This window comes from Dendrobates tinctorius, unplaced genomic scaffold (genome assembly GCF_039654945.1).
Source record: "Dendrobates tinctorius isolate UK_male_01 unplaced genomic scaffold, ASM3965494v1 ptg000022l, whole genome shotgun sequence".
Lineage (NCBI taxonomy): Eukaryota > Metazoa > Chordata > Amphibia > Anura > Dendrobatidae > Dendrobates > Dendrobates tinctorius.
Window position 1 is genome coordinate 30288695 of NW_027361690.1, and position 19103 is coordinate 30307797.

The 19103-nt window shown below is 43.3% G+C and overlaps 1 protein-coding gene across 3 annotated transcripts in view; it reads left to right on the forward strand.

Annotated features, from left to right (window-relative positions):
* EFL1 (elongation factor like GTPase 1) overlaps positions 1 to 19103 on the forward strand; it is a 475933-nt gene that overhangs the window by 385687 nt on the left and 71143 nt on the right. For all 3 annotated transcript variants that reach the window (XM_073568560.1, XM_073568562.1, XM_073568561.1), the window contains 2 exons: positions 3917 to 4064; positions 14643 to 15640. In XM_073568560.1, coding sequence (XP_073424661.1) covers positions 3917 to 4064; positions 14643 to 15640 — 1146 coding nt within the window. The remainder of the gene's footprint in view (positions 1 to 3916; positions 4065 to 14642; positions 15641 to 19103) is intronic.

Below are 19103 nucleotides of genomic sequence, written 5' to 3' on the forward strand. Positions count from 1 at the left end.
AGTGGAGCTGGTCAGATTGAGAGTTCTCTTTCTGGGCTCCCTCTGGTGGTTACTGGAGGAAGTGGAGCTGATCTGATTGACAGAGGCTTGCTACCTGATGATGAGGAAGACGATTGGAGATCTGGGTTTTCTGACTGGGATTTAAGACAGCTGACTCCCTCTATCCCTGCTGGTGATTTTCTTCCAATGCCTCCTGAGGTCTGATGTCTCCTGCTCTTTCCCTGCATGTTCAGCTAAGTGGTTCATTTGCTATTCTGTTTGCATTTGATCTGGTTTTGTTTATCTCTGCTTTGTGCGGGTCAGCTAGCTCCGGCTGGGGCTGGGGCTGTGCTGAATCACCGCCCATATGTTACTGCATGTGCCAGTTTGTTTTGTCCCCTTTTATATTGGTCTCTTTTTGCTTTGCTTTCAGAATATACCAGAGTGCTGATATAGTGGGGGGCGAAGTCGTGCGACTTCAGTGTTTTTGTGCATCAGACGTGTTGGACCTTTTGCAGGGTTTTTTGCTTGATTGCAGACAGTATCTTTCCTGTCCTGTCTAGTCAGTGTGGGCCCCATCATTTGCTCAGTCTATTTTTCTGCCTGCGTTTGTGTTTTCATCTTGTCTCACCGACAATATGTTTGGGGGCTATCGATTCCTTTGGGGTCTGCTGCGGGGCAGTTTAGATTTCCCCTTTCTTGCTTTAGGCTTAGTTAGCTCTCCGGCTGTGCCGAGGCGTCTAGGATCATCGTAGGTAAGCTCCACGGCTACTGCTAGTTGTGTGGACAGGATCAGGGGTCTGCATCCGCTTAGTTACGAACCTCTCTGGTTTTCTGTGGCTTAGCCTGGGCCTGCTATCCTCGGTGACCCATTCATAGCATTGACCTCTCTAGCATCAATGACAGCTTGTAGTCTTGTTGTAGTTGTCAATGAGGTTCTTTATTTTCTCAGATGGTAAAGCTGCCCACTCTTCTTGGAAAAAAGCCTCCAGTTCCTGTAAATTCCTGGGCTGTCTACCATGAACTGTGCTCTTGAGATCTCCCCAGAGTGGCTCAATGATATTGAGGTCAGGAGACTGAGATGGCCACTCCAGAACCTTCACTTTGTTCTGCTGTAGCCAATGACAGGTCGACTTGGCCTTGTGTTTTGGATCATGGTCATGTTGGAACATCCAAGTACGTCCAATGTTCACCTTCCTGGCTGATGATTGCAAATTTGCCTGCAGTATTTGCTGATAACGTGCTGCATTCATCTTTCCTTCAACTTTGACCAAGTTTCCTGTGCCTTTGTATCTCACACATCCCCAAAACATCAGCGATCCACCTCCGTGCTTTACAGTAGGAGTGGTGTTCCTTTCATCATAGACCTTGTTGGCCTCTCTCCAAATGCAACATTTATGATTGTGGCCGAAAAGTTCAGTTTTGGCCTCATCATTCCAAATTACCATGTTCCAAAGGTTTTGATGCTTGTTTCTGTGCTATTTTGCATATGGTAGGCGAGATACTTTGTGGCATTTGCGCAGTAATTGCTTTCTTCTGGCGACTCGACCATGCAGCCCATTTTCCTTCAAGTGCCTCCTTATTATGCATCTTGAAACAGCAACACCGCTAGTTTTCAGAGAGTCCGGTATTTCAGCTGATGTCGTTTGTGGGTTTTTCTTTGCATAACGAACAATTTTCTTGGCATTTGCCACATATCACAGGTGAGGATGTTACCTTTACAGTAGTAGCCAGTCAAACCCATTTGTGTCAATTTCTGTGCATGTTATCATGCCTAAATCACCACTTTTGATCAGGGTCATTTGGATGTTTTTGGTTGTCATTATGATTTAAAATGAGAAAATACAGTAGTTTGACAATAAATGGCTTCACCCAACCACTGACCATGAGTAGAGAAAAAGTTTTGGTGCTATCATTCATATTCTCTGAAAAAAGGCCAAGAAAGCAAAAATTCTGCCAGGGTATGTAAACTTTTGCGTACAACTGTATTGAAAGCACAGGCAAATAAAATTTCTGCTTTAATAGTATCCGTTCTTGACTGTTGCTTACAGCAGATCACATCAGGTCAAAAATCAGTCTGTCTGCCATTCTAAACCCTGCGCTTGCAGCACACGTGCAGTCCTCCGTTTTGTACGTGGGTTTAATGCTGACCATCCTTCTGGCTCCAGCGGTGCGTTCTCCTCTGTGTTGTGCTGTGTTGTTTCTATCATAAGGTCTGCAGTTTCCTTAAGTGGCTCTTTTAATCCACTCTGACTTCAGTTCCCCTTCACAAAACAAAGCCGTTGGCTTCTGTGGTGAATATATAAACCGGGGCTACTTAATACCTGCTAAGTACTATTCACCGCAGTCACGTCCGCGCCAGCTTGATCCACTTTCAATTGCTTGTTGGCTTTCTCTGTGCTCTTTATTTATAACGGTTTTTATGCGAGACATTATGTACACACATTAGAGTAAATTAAAAACGGAAGTATCTGTGCTTCAGAACTGAATATCAGCAGCTATAAACCAGACCAAAACAGTCGGGATCTGGGCAGCTCTGCTGCCTGCTATTTCTGGCCATGAATGGAATGGGTTTACTGAGGTAAAATACTGACCAAATACCGAACGTGTGAACATGGCCTTACTCTGTTATTTTACACTTTTTATTAAAATATGTCTCTGATCTGCTAGTTTAGTGTTTTAGACTAGTCTGGTCTTATGAAGGATGTGACATCTGATTGATTGGCCACATTTTCAAGTATGGCTAGTGTTTATCTTCCTTCTGCCATTTCGCCGTAAGGTTCTTCCATATCCACCCCTAGCCCCATCCTTCTGATCCCTTCTTCCCTCTCTGCCATATCCACCTTCTAATGTACATGCCTTTTAATTACTTGAGCAAGATGGAGCCCATGCCAATATCAACCAGCCATGGTGTTACTTTTTTCTTTCTTTTTGATTGGTTGTATTTTGTTTTCAGCTAGTTTTCATAAAACGCCTCTAAATGGAGCAGAAAAAAACGGAAAGTGCTAATGAAAATGTGATCCTAGCCTTAGCTGGTAGGACGCTTTCGTGCTTTTTCAATGTCTGTTTAAAATAGATATCTCGAGGCTTACCCAATGTGTACCTCCAATGTAAGGCATACACTGCCATCGGTCACCCAGATATTCACCCCCCAAAAAATATGCCATGCAATATACATTTTTTATCTGGATGTTGCTTTTTTACTCCCATTTTTCCATCCAGCAGAACCAAGATATCTGACATAGAGTATCTGCACCACAGAAGCCTGAGGGACACTGTCGTCAGGTCGGGGAGGCCATGGATACATTTTAAGTATGAGCTAGAAGCTTATGTGTCTCCTGCAACAAAGCATAAACCATCACATGATACCAACCTGAGGTCATAAGTCTGGACTAGACATGAGCGAGCGTCCTTGGATAATGTGTTATCTGAGCATGCTCTTTTGCTCTCCGAGTGTCTTTGGCGTGCTTGAAAAATATGTTAGGGTCTTTGCAGCTGTTAGACAGCCATAACACATGTAGGGATTCCCTGCTTGTTAGTCAGTCACTGCGTGTGTTGTGGCTGTCGAAGAGCTGCGAGACATGCAGTCGCGGGGATTCGATATTATTCGAGCATGCCAAAGACACTTGGTTAGCGTTCGAGCATGCTCAGATAACGCCTTATCCCAGCACGTTCGCTCATCTCTAGCCTGGAAACATGGTTGCGGTACCAGTCGCCAGGATGTAGGTGGTAGCTGTATATATGAATGAAGAAAATAATATAAAATACAAAACTGATCCCAAAAGGGTAAAGAGAAATATCTGTAAAATGACTTCCCTTTCTATGTATATTAAGGCGGGGGCAATATTATCGGAGGTGGAACTGCCCTGAAAACGTTCCAGCTTTTCTGCTGCATTTTTGACTCCCAAGTTTCATGCACATATAATTCTATTTGCAGGTGAAATGCCACAACTGGTGAAAGGAATGAAGCTCTTAAATCAGGCGGATCCCTGCGTTGAAGTGTTGATTCAGGAGACGGGAGAACACGTCCTTATTACAGCAGGAGAAGTTCACTTGCAGCGCTGCTTGGATGACTTGAGAGAAAGGTTGAGAAAACAATCTATATTTCCCCGTGCTCACATAGTAGGCGGCCTTGCCGTAGACACTGATTTATGCATTTTGACTTTGCTAGACAGTTCTCATCCAGTAATCTGTGGCCCTCCTCTGGACCCCAAGTACATTTATTGATGGCAATAAGATGGTCTGCTGCTGGCGAGGGCTTGCCACCTCTCTGGCCTTGCATCCATCCTGAGCACTTTTTGGCAGACTACCTCTCATTACTTGTCACTGAACGCGTTCGCTTCATTTATGGCTATGTGTTCGGTGTGCAATGGCTTTTCCAATTAAAAAGCAATGTACCTGTAATGAAAGTGTACACTTATTGATATGCATAGCTAATGGGCTAAATGGGCTTGCAGATGGCAATTCCTTTAATCTGTCAAATGAAAGCAGACAAGGGCAAGCGTGGGATAATGTCACTTTTTAAAAAAAAAAATGTTTACGTATTTCCAGGATGATATAAAGTGCTGCAGAAATAGAATTTAAAGGGTTTGAAGTTCATTAAAAACGTGGAGATCTGGTGCAATCTGCCGTGGAACCACAATAACTTATATTCTATAGTAATTAGTGATGAGCAAGCGTGCTTGAATAAGGCGTTATCTGAGCATGCTCAAGTGCTAACCGAGTGACTTTGGCATACTTGAAAATTTTGTTCTAGTCCCTGCAACTCCTAACGGTAAAATACAACCTCTGAAAAGTCATAAATTTCATCGATGCGCCATGATTCTGACATTTGTCTGTAGAATTGATATAGATATTAACACAATAAAATTGCAGAGCAATACTAACTTGCCAAAGCAGAGCAGAGATATCTTAGTGTATTGTGACTGGATCACATGTAGGAAACCTATTATGAGACTGAGTCCCTTGTGGCAGGACAGCCGGCATTCAATTCCCTTATCCAAGTACCAGATCACCATATGTCTTCCTTTCACTTGGAATAAGACGTGATGGCTGCACAAAACCTTGCTCATCTGTGTAATCTGGAGATTTTATTGAGGCATTAATTATTATTATTTTTATTATTTACTAGCTGAAGAGCCCGGCATTGCCTGGGCATAGTAACCAACTGTGGTTAGTTATGACAAATTATAATTATTATATTGCACATAAAAAAACGTGCATCTAATCCTATTCTGTGTGATACTGACTGCTGAGCCGTGTATCTAATCCTATTCTGTGTGATACTGTCTGCTGAGCCATGTATCTAATACTATTCTGTGTGATACTGTGTGCAGAGCTGCGTATCTAATCCTATCCTGTGTGATACTGTCTTCTGAGCCCTGTATCTATTCCTATCCTCTGTGATACTGACTGCTGAGCTGTGTATCTAATCCTATCCTGTGTGATACTGACTGCTGAGCTGTGTATCTAATCCTATCCTGTGTGATACTACCTGCTGAGTCGTGTGTCTAATCCTCTCCTGTGTGATACTGACTGCTGAGCCGTGTATCTAATCCTATCCTGTGTGATACTGGGCTCCCCCTGCAGTCTGTGTCAGAGGGTGGTCTGTGTTGGCATAGTAATAAATTGTGTTATTTCCAGCTTTACAGAAGGACGATAACACCATAGAAATGATAAGAATAATAGGCCTCAGATACCACAACTGTCTACAAAGAAAACTGTTGCTGATAGCAACCAATCACAGCTCATTTTTCATCTTTTAAACAGCTCAGGGACAGCGTGGCAAGTTTTGAGTGGCGACTTTTGTGTTTTGACTTTTATGTGGCGAGGTTGGTGTATATGTGGTGAAATGTGTGCTGAGGGTGGTATATGTGTTGAAGCACGTGGTAGCGTGTGGCGCATCTTGTGTGTGGTGAGTATCCCATGTCAGGGCCCCACCTTAGCAACTGTATGGTATATACTGTTTAGCGCCATCGCTCTCATTCTTTAAGTCCCCCTTGTTCACATCTGGCAGCTGTCAATTTGCCTCCAACACTTTTCCTTTCACTTTTTCCCCATTATGTAGATAGGGGCAAAATTGTTTGGTGAATTGGAACGCGCGGGGTTAAAATTTGGCCTCACAACATAGCCTATGATGCTCTCGGGGTCCAGACGTGTGACTGTGCAAAATTTTATGGCTGTAGCTACGACGGTGCAGATGCCATTACATACATACACTTTTGCTCCATTATGTAGATAGGGGCAAAATTGTTTGGTTAATTGGAACGCGCTGGGTTAAAATTTCGCTTCACAACATAGCCTATGATGCTCTCGGGGTCCAGACGTGTGACTGTGCCAAATTTTGTGGTTGTAGCTACGACGGTGCAGATGCCAACACATACATACACTTTTTCCCCATTATGTAGATAGGGGTAAAATTGTTTGATGAATTGGAATGCGCGGGGTTACAATTTTGCCTCACAACATAGCCTATGACGCTCTCGGGGTCCAGACGTGTGACTGTGCCAAATTTTGTGACTGTAGCTGCGTCGGTGCGGATGCCAATCCCGGACATACATACATACACACCCACATTGAGCTTTATATATTAGATTATTACACCGACATTTATTCCATGGCGCTTTACATGTGAGGAGGGGTATACATAACAATAAACAGGTACAATAATTTTAAACAATACAAGTCACGGCTGGTACAGGAGGAGCGAGGAGCCTGCCCCCAAGGGCTCACAATCTACAAGGGATGGGTGAGGATACAGTAGGTGAGGGTAGAGCTGGTCGTGCACCTGTGTGGTGGAACGAGGCTCACTGCAGGCTGTAGGCTTGACGGAAGAGGTTGGTCTTCAGGTTCCTTTTGAAAGTTTCCACAGTAGGCGACAGTCTGATATGTTGTGGTACAGAGTTCCAGAGTAAGGCTGGGGTCACACTTGCAATTGCAATGCGATCATCAATACCCGGCACTGGCGCCGGCAGTCGGGACCAGAGTGTGCGGCTGCATGTATTTCTGTGCAGCTGAAAGCTCCGTTCCCGAGTGCCGGCGGAAGTGCCGGGTATTGATGTGAGAGACTCACGTGAGTTTCTCGCATTGCAGATGCAAGTGTGACCCCGGTCTAAGGGGAAGCACAGGAGAAATCTTGTATGCCATTGTGGGGAGAGGAGATAAGAGGGGAGTAGAGAAGGAGATCTTGTGAGGATTGGAGGTTGCGTGCAGGTGAGTACTGGGAGACTAAGTCACAGATGTATGGAGGACACAGCTTGTGGATGGATTTGTATGCCATGGTTAGGGTTTTGAACAGGAGTCTCTGGGTAATGGGGAGGCAGTGCAGGGATTGACAGAGGGGAGAGGTCAGGGAATAGCGGGGGGACAGGTGGATTAGTTGGGCAGCAGAGTTTAGAATAGATTGGAGGGGTTAAAAGAGTGCTAGAGGGGAGGCCACAGAGAAGGAGGTTGCAGTAGTCAAGGCGGGAGATGATGAATGCATGGACTAGGATGTTTGCAGATTCTTGGTTGAAGAATGTACTGGAGGCTTCCCTGACTTTTGATTTTTTTTTCCAGTTTGGCCTTTATTGTCCAGTATTGGATTATTCAGAATTGAAGACTATACATTGCAGTTTTCATTATTGATATGGACTTTTATTTTTACGTTTTGTTGTGATACTAATGTGAAATAGATTATATACTCGTATATCCTGTCCATAGGCTGTTTTTGGTGTAGCTTAACCCCATACATTTCGGTGGAGCTGACCTGTGACACCAAACACAACTTGCGGACAAGAGGGGTACTTTTTTTTTTTTTATCATTTTTCTTTCTATTAGACGTTCCCACTTAAGACTATGTCGTGCCTTCATCATCATTGGAAAAGCTAAGGCAATGTTCACACTTTTACAGTCTTGGTGTAGTTTCTGCATCTCTTCTGAAAGCTTTAGATTATATTCCAATTGCACAGGGTTTGTTCATACTTTTTTTTTTCAATGGCCGTATATCCTGGTAATGTGCCACCAATTTATGTCGTAGAAGCCAATGAATTCTTCTCTCCTGCAATATATGTACTTTCACGAAACGTCTCCTAAGAATGCACTGCTTATAGATATCCATTGTGTGATGGAAATGAATGTTTTCGAACCTGGGAAAATGAGACAGATCTTTCCATAAGTATTTTCTTGAACAGATGTAAATGTGGGCCTGCATGTTTGCCCTGGCTTCCAGATAGCTTCACTCTTCAGGAAGAGAAGACTAGTGTGTATGCCCATGCATTGGTGATGTAATGGCTTCCTAAGTCTTCCTTGGCAGTGACATCTTAGGAATAATAACGCTCTCACGTCTACTGGAGACATTTGGCTGCACTACCATGAGGAACACTTGTTCCTTACCACCTTCCCCACAGGTGTCCATTCTCTTCTGCAGCCTGGCTTCTATTCTTAGACATCATTTTGCATCCTTTTAATGTTTTCTTCTTTCCCCATAGAAATCAGACTAACTGTTCACCTGTTAAGTAACAGCTGCATTGTGCGTCCCATCGCAGGCGTTTCATTAGCTGTCTTTTATGTGAACGCTCAGCCTCTATTCACTTACCACAGTATACATTTATCCCAAAAAGATGTGAACTCTCTGTACTCAGTCTCCCTATTGAATATTTCCGTTCAATCGGTTAAAGTACTTTGTACCAGTGGCTGCTTTTTATTGTTTCAAGTTGGTGACTTTTGGTGAAGGATGAATACTTAGCCACATTTTCACCTGACTGTTACACTGCATTATTGAAAAACCTTTCACGCTGCAATGAAAGTGTATTTAAATCACGCAGGGGTCGTTTCAATCTGAAATTGCCATGTTATTGCATGTGACTTTACGTGCAGATTTTATAGGGTACAATTATGTAAAATATCCATAGAATGTGAAGGTACCCATACAAAATTATGATTTGATATTGTATCAATGCAGCAGTGAGGGCATTTTAGGTAGAATTTTAAAATCTAAATATGATACTTAGTCTTGATAAAATAAAATGTGACTAATAGAAAAGTATTATACAGATTTATTTTAGTAGCACAATAGAATATTGTTCGGGAGAAGTTGATGGGGTATATGACCGACTTGGGTTTTAGCATACTTTGCTTTATTGTTACTTACCGTACTACATTCATAATTAAGTGTAATTGAGAGCAGAAACACAAATGACCAGAGCAAACCTATAGAGCGGGTGACGTAAGTATTGAACATGTCACCAATTTTCTATGTAAATTTATTTCTAAAGGTGTTATTGATGTGAAATTCTCACCAGATGTCCATAAATTATGTGTAACAATGAGAAATGACACAGGGAAAAAGTATTGCACACTCTTACTGAAATGTAATACTTTGTACTAAATCCTTTGTTGATGAGAACAGCTTCAAGATGCTTCCTGTATGGAGAAACCAATCGCATGCATTGCTCATGTGTGATTTTGGCCCATGCTTACACACGCTCTCTTTACATCTTGAAGGTTCTGTGGGCTTCTTCTATAAACTCTGAGATTTCATTCCTTCCATACATTTTCTATTGCGTTCAGGTCCGGTGATTGGATGGGCCATTCTAGTAGCGTTGGTTTTATCTGAAATGAACTGAAAGTTTCTTTGGCTGTGTGTTTGGGATCATTGTCTTGCTGAAATGTCCACACTCATTGCGTCTTCATCATCCTGGTGACGTGTTCAGTATTTATTTTACCCACTATAGGTCATATGATAATAGATGCCGAAACTGTGGTAGATGAAAGTGACATGGAAGAAAGCCTATTATAAATTACAAAGATGACACTGTGGACATACCAAAGGTGGACCATACTGTTGTTTTATTGGAGAGTGGACAATATATATTTATAGGCATGTAGGTCATAGAAAGTTGAGTAAAATTATACCTTGATATCTGCTACCTGATATTTTATTATAGAGAAATACACGTTTCTCGTATATGTAAATGAACTGTTAAGATCTGTGGACCGGACATTGATCTCCCTGAGAATCTGCCTCCAGAGCCAATTTTAAATGAAAGTGGGTGTTATCAGTGTGATACATGTGGGTCAGGAGAACAGCCTTTCAGCCATTACGTGTCTCACACTGGTATCATCCCCGTTAATTTAAAATAATCCCTGGAGGCAGATTATCATGCGGATCCGTGTTCGGCCCATAGATCTAAACAGCTCATTCACATATAAGAAAAATATGGATTTCTCTAGAATAAAACATCAGATCATAGATATCAAGGTGTAATTCAATTAAACTTTCTATGACCTACATGCCCATATAGAAGGCTTAGGAGGGTTGTGTCAATCTCTGACCGGGGCATTTAACATGCACGCTCTAGAAACGTGTCACAAACACCACCCATTGGCGCCTCTGTCACATGATCATGACCGAGGAGAGAGAAATGGGGTCCCCCTATTCTCCCAGGTACCTCTGGTTTGCCTGGACCCTCCTGCATCCCCTGGTCCTGTCCCCTGGCTGCCAACATCTTCTTCCGGGAAGAAAATGGGCTCATATGCAGTGTGCCCGCTGAGATCCGCCGGCAACAATAGGCAATTTTTCCTATTGGTTCATTTTGATCACAGTGATAGACCCTATCACAGTGATCAAAGTAAAAAAAAAAGTAAATCAACCCCCCCCTTTATCACCCCCTTAGTTAGGTAAAAATAATAAAATAAATGTATTTCCATTTTTCCGTTAGGGTTGGGCTAAAGTTAGGGTTAGGGTTGGCTTGGGCTAGGGTTAGGGTTGTGGTTATTGTTGGGATTACGGTTAGGGTTGGGATTAGGGTTAGGGGTATGTTGGGGTTAGGGTTGGAGTTAGAATTGAGGGGTTTCCACTGTTTAGGTACATCAGGGGGTCTCCAAACGTGATATGGCCCCACCATTGATTCCAGCCAATTTTACGTTCAAAAAGTCAATCAGTGCTCCCACCCTTCTGAGCCCTGCTATGCGCCCAAACAGTGGCTTTCCCCTACATATGGGGTATTGGCATACTCAGTTGAAACTGTACAACAAATTTTGTGGTCCATTTTTTCCTAATACTCTTGTGAAAATAAAAAAATTGGTTCCAAAGTAAACTTTTTGTGAAAAAAGTAAAATGTTCATTTTTTCCTTCCACATTGCTTTAGTTCTCATGAAGCACCTGAAGGGTGGATAAACTTCTTGAATGTGGTTGTGAATACCTTGAGGGGTGCAGTTTTTAGAATGGTGTCACTTTTGGGGATTCTGTTATATTGACCCCCCCAAACTCACTTCAACTGTGAGGTGGTCCATAAAAAAATGGTTTTGTAAATTTTGTTGGAAAAATGAGAAATCGCTGGTGAACTTTTAACCCTTTTTTGTGTAACACAAAGTTTGAAAATTTCTAAATTTTAAAAACTTGTGCCAAATTTCCGTTTTTCATAAATAAACACAAGTCATATTGGAGAAATTTTCGCCACTAACATTAAGAACAATATGTAACGAAAAAACAGTCTCAGAATCAGCGGGATCCGTTGAAGCGTTCCAGAGTAATAACGTCATAAAGTGACTGGTCAGAATTGTAAAAATTGGCCTGGTCATTAAGTACCAAATTGCCTCTGTCACTAAGGAGTTAAATAATCTTTTGCTGTAGTATGTGTTTGTCAAGAAAGCAAAATGGTCCAGGCTGTTTATATGGTCATATTTCTAGCTGAAAGATTATGCCATCTATAGCTCTATTTATGCAATCTATTTCTTCCAGCCTGAAAATCATTGTTTTAATTCATATTCAAATGATGCTTAAGTGCTCCAGGTGTGTCAAAGCCCTTATTAATCTTCCTGTTCCCTGGCTCTATTTTCCACTCATCCTCACCTCCCCTGCTTTACTGACCTGACCGATCACTGGTTGTGTATTGAAGCCACTAAGCTGTGAAAGTTCAAAGCACCCACCTTGTGCCCCCTTCAAAATAAAAGAATTAAAAAAAAATGCACATGTTTCGTATCGCTGCGTTCAGAATCGCCGGATCTATCAAAATATAAAAAGAATTTATCAAATCAGAAAAGCAGCGCAACAAGAAAAAACAAACAAACCGCCAGAATGACAATTTTATGGTGCCACAACATTGCAATAATATACAATAACATTGCATCAAAACATTGTATCTACCCCAAAATGGTGTTAATAAAAATATCAGCTTGGCGCACAAAAAATAAGCCATTACCCAACCCCAGATCCCGAAAAATAGAAACACTTACTGGTCTTGGAAAATGGCAGCATTTATTTATTTTTTTCAAAGTTTGTTATTTTCACCATTTAAATAAGAAAGTACCTATACATGTTTGTTATTTGTGAACTTGTAATATCATGGCGAATCATAATGGCAGATCAGTTTTAGCATTTAGTGAACATGGTTAAAAAAAAAAAAAATGTGGAATTGCACTTTTTTTTTGCAATTTCACATCACTTTTTTTTCCCATTTTTCCAGTACACAATATGGTAAAATCAATGGTGTCATTCAAAGGTACAACTCGTCCCGCAAAAAACAAGCCCTCACGTGGTCTTATTGACTGAGAAATAAAAAGTTCTGGCTCTGGGAAGAAGGGAATCAAAAACGAAAATGCATAAACCGAAATTCCCAAGGTTGTGAAGAGGTTAAACCTCATTGTAGTATGAATTAAAACAGCCTTTTTTTCCATCCTGGAATAACACATGGCATAAGTAAAGATATAGGTTACATTATCTTTCAGAGAGCAAAATGGCCATATAAACAGTTTGAGGGATGGATCAGGCTGATGCATTCCTTTTTAAACCCCTTAATGACCGCCAATACGTATTTTTACTGACCTGAGATATAAGAGAATATCATCCCCATACAGGTGACAATCCAGTAGCTGTCGGCTGTACACTATATCTGACAACTTGCTGTATCACAAATGATCGGTGTTGGCACCGTCCATTATCTGTTTAACCCCTTAGTTGCTGCTGTCAAAAGTGACTACATCAAATAAATGGTTAATAGATTGTGGGGGCTTGCACTTTAATCTAATTGACACACCGAGATCATGATTGTGTGGTCCTGATGTTTGCCATAGCAGTTTATGGCCAAATAGCGACCTTAGGGTACCGTTACACTTAGCGATGCACCAGCGATCCCGACAACGATATGGATCGCTGGTGCATCGCTAAGTGGTCGCTAGTGAGCTGCCACACAGGCAGATCTCACCAACGACATCGCAGGGGTCGCTACTTACCTGTCAGACGCGGCGATCCTGACGTCCTCCACCCGCGTCCACGCGTCGCTCGTCGGCGCCACAGGAAGCGCCCGACGAGAAATGGCCCAGGACCTTCTCGCGCGATCAGCGATAACCAGCGGGGGAGCCAGTCGGAGGTAAGTATCAGACATAGCGATATCGCTAGCAATACCGCTGCTATGTCACAAAATCGGTGACGTTACAGTGATATTGCTAGCGATATCGCTATGTGTAACGGGGGCTTTAGAGTCTGCCGGCTACAGCGGCCAGTTCAGAAGTTAGTGACATTTAGGTGGTAAACAAACACTTTTTCATTCCGGCTATACCACTTGCATGTATTCCTGAAAATCACCTGAAGGGTTAATAAACTACCTGACAGCAGTTTTCAATATGTGAGGGGGTGTTGTTTTTAAAATGGTACCACGTTTGGGGTTTTCCAATATATAGGACCCCCAAAGTCACTTCAAAGTTGGATAGGTCCCTCCAAAAAATACATTTTGTAAATTTCCTTGAAAAAATGAAAAATTACTGCTACATTTTTAAACTTTCTAAAAGGCTAACAAAATAAGTTAGCGTTTTAAAAATGGTGCTGATGTAAGGCAGACATGTGGGAAATGTTATTTATTAATGTTTTTCTGTGGTATGACTATCTGGATTAAAGGGATATTAATTCAAAGTTTGAAAATTGCAATTTTTTTTTACATTTTTGTCAAGTTTCTGATATTTTTTATAATTGAACAGAAAACATATAAATCTAAATTTACTATTATCATAAATTATAATGTGCCACGAAAAAACAGTCTCAAAATCACTGGGATTTGTTGAAGCGTTCCAGAGTTATTACCACATAAAGTGACATTGGTGAGAATTTAAAAAATTGTCCCAGTCACGAAGGGGTTTTAAAGCAGTGCTAAACCTTACAGATCCACTACACACTTCACTTATTTTGACAGTCACCCAATCCCCCTTGGTTTCAATTTCCCAGTCCCATCTCAGCACATAGGAAGTGGCAGAAGTCACCCCCTCAACCAATCACTGGCTAAGCAAGTCTACAGCCAGTGATTGGGCGACAAGTCATCTCCTACCATTGGTTGAGACAGACGCACGGCCTGCGTCCCCAGTGCAAAAGATAGGGGACGCAGGACGCATGCAGCGTCATGCGTCCGTAGGCGGAGCTACCGACGGAGGCGCAGCAGGGGGCGGGGCTTAGCGGCTGCCGTGCGCAGCCCGACGCTGCGGCCGTAAACGCTAATGTGAAACTAGCCTAAGAAGTAGAGACCAGCGAGGGCCAGGAAAGCATCAGTACAGGACCTGCAGGGGCTTGTCAAGGTGATTTATCTTTTCTTCTAGATTTTTATACCAGTTTGTGCCAATTTAAAAAAGATGTTAATTCAACTGAAAACTCTGTTACAAATCACGATTTACTGATTATATTGTATTCACATACACAGGTTTGCAAAGATTGAGGTGAGTGCTTCTGCACCAATAATCCCATTTCGAGAAACCATAATAAGACCTCCAAAAGTTGACATGGTAAATGAAGATATTGGAAAACAGCAAAAGGTGGCCGTTATACACCAGGTTAAAGAGGATCAAAGTAAGTCCCCAGAAGGAGTCCACATTGACCCAGATGGTCTAGTGACGGTAACCACGTCAAATAAAATGGCCACGCTCAGTGTCAGAGCCGTGCCTCTTCCAGAAGAAATAATTCCACTACTAGAGAAGAACAGTGACTTAATCAGAACTATGGAGCAGATCAACTTGGCTTTCAGTGAAGGTGGCAATGCCGTTCAGGTCATTGAGACAGCAATTAGCCAAATTAATGAATTCAAAGGTAATCTTGAACAGCACTTGCAAGGCAGGAGGTGGAGAAATGTAGTAGACCATATCTGGTCTTTTGGTCCTAGACGATATGGGCCTAATATCTTGGTGAATCACATTGAAAGCTATGAAAGGCCATCTGTATGGCAGTGCCTTGATAAAATCGCCAAAGAGGGGAAATTTCATAGCTTTGACAACAGTATTGTCAGTGGTTTTCAGCTTGTGACTCTGGCTGGACCCATGTGTGAAGAACCTCTTATGGGGGTCTGTTTCATTGTGGAAAGACTTGATGTAAATAAATCTGCTGTATTGGAAAGACAAGATTCAGAAGAACAAGCTGTAAACAGTGATGAACATCTACATACAGCTGCTGAATCCATTGAGAAGTCTGCGAGGGAAGCTGCTGAAGCTAAGGACATTGTACAACACAGCCAGAGTAGCACAAAGGCTCAGGAGAAATCCAGCAAGCGCAAAGGGGATTTCCTATTTACAGACTGTTACGGACCATTTTCCGGACAGTTAATTGCCACAATGAAGGAAGCTTGTCGTTATGCTTTCCAAGTAAAGCCCCAGAGACTTATGGCTGCAATGTATACGTGTGAGATCATGGCTACAGCAGACGTGTTGGGTGAGTAAATGTTTCTTTTTCTTTATTTTAACAATACACAAATACATGTCTGTCACTTTCTTTCCCTCTGTCTCTCTAATTTTCACTGTCTCCCTTTTCTTTCTCCCTCTGTCTCATTCTCTCTCATTCTTTCACTCATTCTCACTCTCCTTCACTGTTTCTCTTTCATTCTCTCTGTTTCACTCTCTTAAATTATCTCTACCTCACTCTCTAATTCTCTCTCTCCCTCTTTCACACGGTCACTCCTCTCACGTTCTCACTTTGCCTCAATACTCTTTCCCTCACTTCCTCTTTCACTCACTTTCGTCCAAACTATCTCTCACTTTTACATTCTCTCCCTCACGCTCTCTCCCCCTCACTCTCTCCCTCACGCTCTCTCTCCCTCACGCTCTCTCCCCCTCACTCTCCACCCACTCTCTCCCCCTCAATCTCTCTCTCCCCCTCAGTCTCTCTCTCACCTTCACTCTCTCTCTCTCACCCTCACTCTCTCTCTCATCCTCACTCTCCCTCTCACACTCTCCCTCTCACACTCTCTCGCTTTCTCTCTCCTCCTTGCTTTCTCTCTCCCTCTTGCTTTCTCTCTTCCTCTCGCTTTGTCTCCCCCCCTCACTTTGTCTCTCCCCCTCACTTTGTCTCTCCCCCTCACTTTTTCTCTCCCCCTCACTTTGTCTCTCCCCCTCACTTTGTCTCTCCCCCTCACTTTGTCTCTCCCCCTCACTTTGTCTCTCCCCCTCACTTTGTCTCCCCCCCTCACTTTCTTTCTCCCCCCTCACTTTCTCTCTCCCTCTCACTTTCTCTCTCTCTCACTTCTCTACCTCACTCGCTCTCTCTCTTAACTTTGTTACGTCCTGATTATCTGCCTATGAAAATGTGCCCTCACTCTCCCTCACTCACGTTCCCTTACTCTCCTCCCAACCCTCTCTCCCTTCTGCTGTGTGCACACGTATGCAGAAAATTCCTGACTGAAAACTGGACTCCTTTTCAGAAAATGCGTGTTTTTTTCCCACGCGTTTTCTGCTCAAAAAATGCGCGTTTTTATGCATTTTTTCCCCCCAGTCTCATAGAAAATAGCTAGAATTGTGGAATTTTCCGCAAATTTAATGGGCATGCTGCGTTTTTTTTACCGCGATGCGTTTTTTCGCAGGAAAAATAACTCATCAATATTCACAAAAAGTGCGGAATTCATTAAATTGAATGGGATGCTTCTTTTAAGCGTTTTTTAAGCATTTTATTTGGTAAAAACGCAAAAAAATGCTTACGTGTGCACATACCCTTACTCTCCTCCCAACTCTCCCTCACTCTCCCTCAGGCTCTCTCTCCCCCTTACTCTCTCTCTCTCCCTCCTCACACTCTCTCCCTCCTCACACACTCTCCCCCCCACTCTCTCCCCCCACTCTCTCTCCCCCCCTCACTCTCTCTCTCCCTCCCTCACTTTCCCTCCCCCTCGCTTTCTCTCTCCCCTTTGTTTTCTCTCACCCTCGCTTTCTCTCTCCCCCTCGCTTTCGCTCTCCCCCTCGCTCTCGTTCTCCCCCTCGCTCTCGTTCTCCCCCTCGCTCTCGTTCTCCCCCTCGCTCTCGTTCTCCCCCTCGCTCTCGTTCTCCCCCTCGCTCTCGTTCTCCCCCTCGCTCTCGTTCTCCCCCTCGCTCTCGTTCTCCCCCTCGCTCTCGTTCTCCCCCTGGATCTCCTTCTCCCCCTCGCTCTCCTTCTCCCTCTCTCGCTTTCTCTACCTTATTATCTCTCAAGTTTGTTATGGTGCTCTCCCTCTGTTCTCATTTTCTCTATTTCAATCTCGCTCGCTTTCTCCCTCGCTCTCTTTCTCCCTCGCTCTCTCTCCCTTGCTCTTTTTCTCCCTCTCTCCTTTTCCCTCGCTCTTTGTCCATTGCTCTCTTTGTCCATCGCTCTCTTTCTCCCCTGCTCTTTCTCCCTCGCTCTCTTTCTCCCTCGCTCTCTTTCTCCCTCGCTCTCTTTCTCCCTCGCTCTCTTTCTCCCTCGCTCTCTTTCTCCCTCGCTCTCTTTCTCCCTCGCTCTCTTTCTCCCTCGCTCTCTTTCTCCCTCGCTCTCTTTCTCCCTCGCTCTCTTTCTCCCTCGCTCTCTTTCTCCCTCGCTCTCTTTCTCCCTCGCTCTCTTTCTCCCTCTCTCGCTTTCTCTATGTTATTTTCTCTCAGCTTTGTTATGTTACTCCTGATTATCTGCTTGTGCAAATGTGCCACATCTGTATTTCTTTTTAGTGGCTCCATCAGAGAAATCTACCATATAGCAGTTGCCCAAGTTTCTTTTCTTTATACCTGTCCATTTAGGAGCCACTCCTAATTTTGGCTGAAAAGCACAAAAACTGTTTTGTTTTTTTTTTAGTTTTTTTAAAGAGGCTTGTCAGGATTTTAGAAAAGGTGCCCAAGTGTAGGGAGTAGTATGTTGTAAAATAAATATATGGTGATGTTTGATTATGTGACTGGCGACCACAGACGCAAGTAATTGACTGCAACTTTCAAATGACTTATGGACGGAACATAACTTTGTGGTAGGACCAAGGAGCAGCAAGGGATTTAATGGGTAAGTAATAGTTGTTTCTTTATTTTAAAACCTTTCCTACTCTTTGACAACCTTTCGAAATTAAAATTCTGGAAAACCTCCTTAAACCTGTTGTTTAGTTCCAATTTCAGCCTTTAGGCTGAGTTCACACGTAGCGTTTTTTTTCGCGTTTCCGCGGCGGTTTTAACCGCGCGATTTTGCCGCGAAAACGCGAAAAATAAGCATCCCATGCATTCCTATGGGATTCCGCAATGCTGTGCTAATGCTGCGGTTTTTACCGCGGCGGAATCGCTTCGTGGTAAAAACCGCAGCATGCTCATTAATTTGCGGAATCGCGGCGATCCCGCACCCATAGGAATGCATTGTTCCGCTTATTTCCCGCATGTGGCTGTGCACACCATGCGGAAAGTAAGCAGAACATTTGCGGATGGTACCCACGGTCCGGAGGAGAGGAGACTGTCCTCCGGGCTTTGGGTACCATATCCCTGTAAAAAAAAGAATTTAAAAATAAAAAATATTGTTATTCTCACCCTCCGGCGTCCCGCGCAGCCTTCCCGCTTCTCTTCATGCTCTCGTTCCCAGTAGTCCTTTGCGAAAATGCTCGCGATGACGTCCGTTCTCGCGGGATCGCGAAGTCTCGCGGTCATTCGCGCGACGTCATCGCGAATTACCGCGAGACGTCGCGATCCCGCGAGAACTGACGTCATAGCGGGCATTTTCGCAAAGGATTACTGGGAACGGATGCGCGGGACGTCGGAGGGTGAGAATAACACCATTTTTTATTTTTTTTTACATCCTATCTTTTACTACTGATGCCGCATAGGCAGCCTCAGTAGTAAAAAGTTGGTCACACTTGTCAAACACTATGTTTGACGAGTGTGACCAACCTGTCAATCAGTTCTCCAAGCGATGCTACAGATCGCTTGGAAAACGC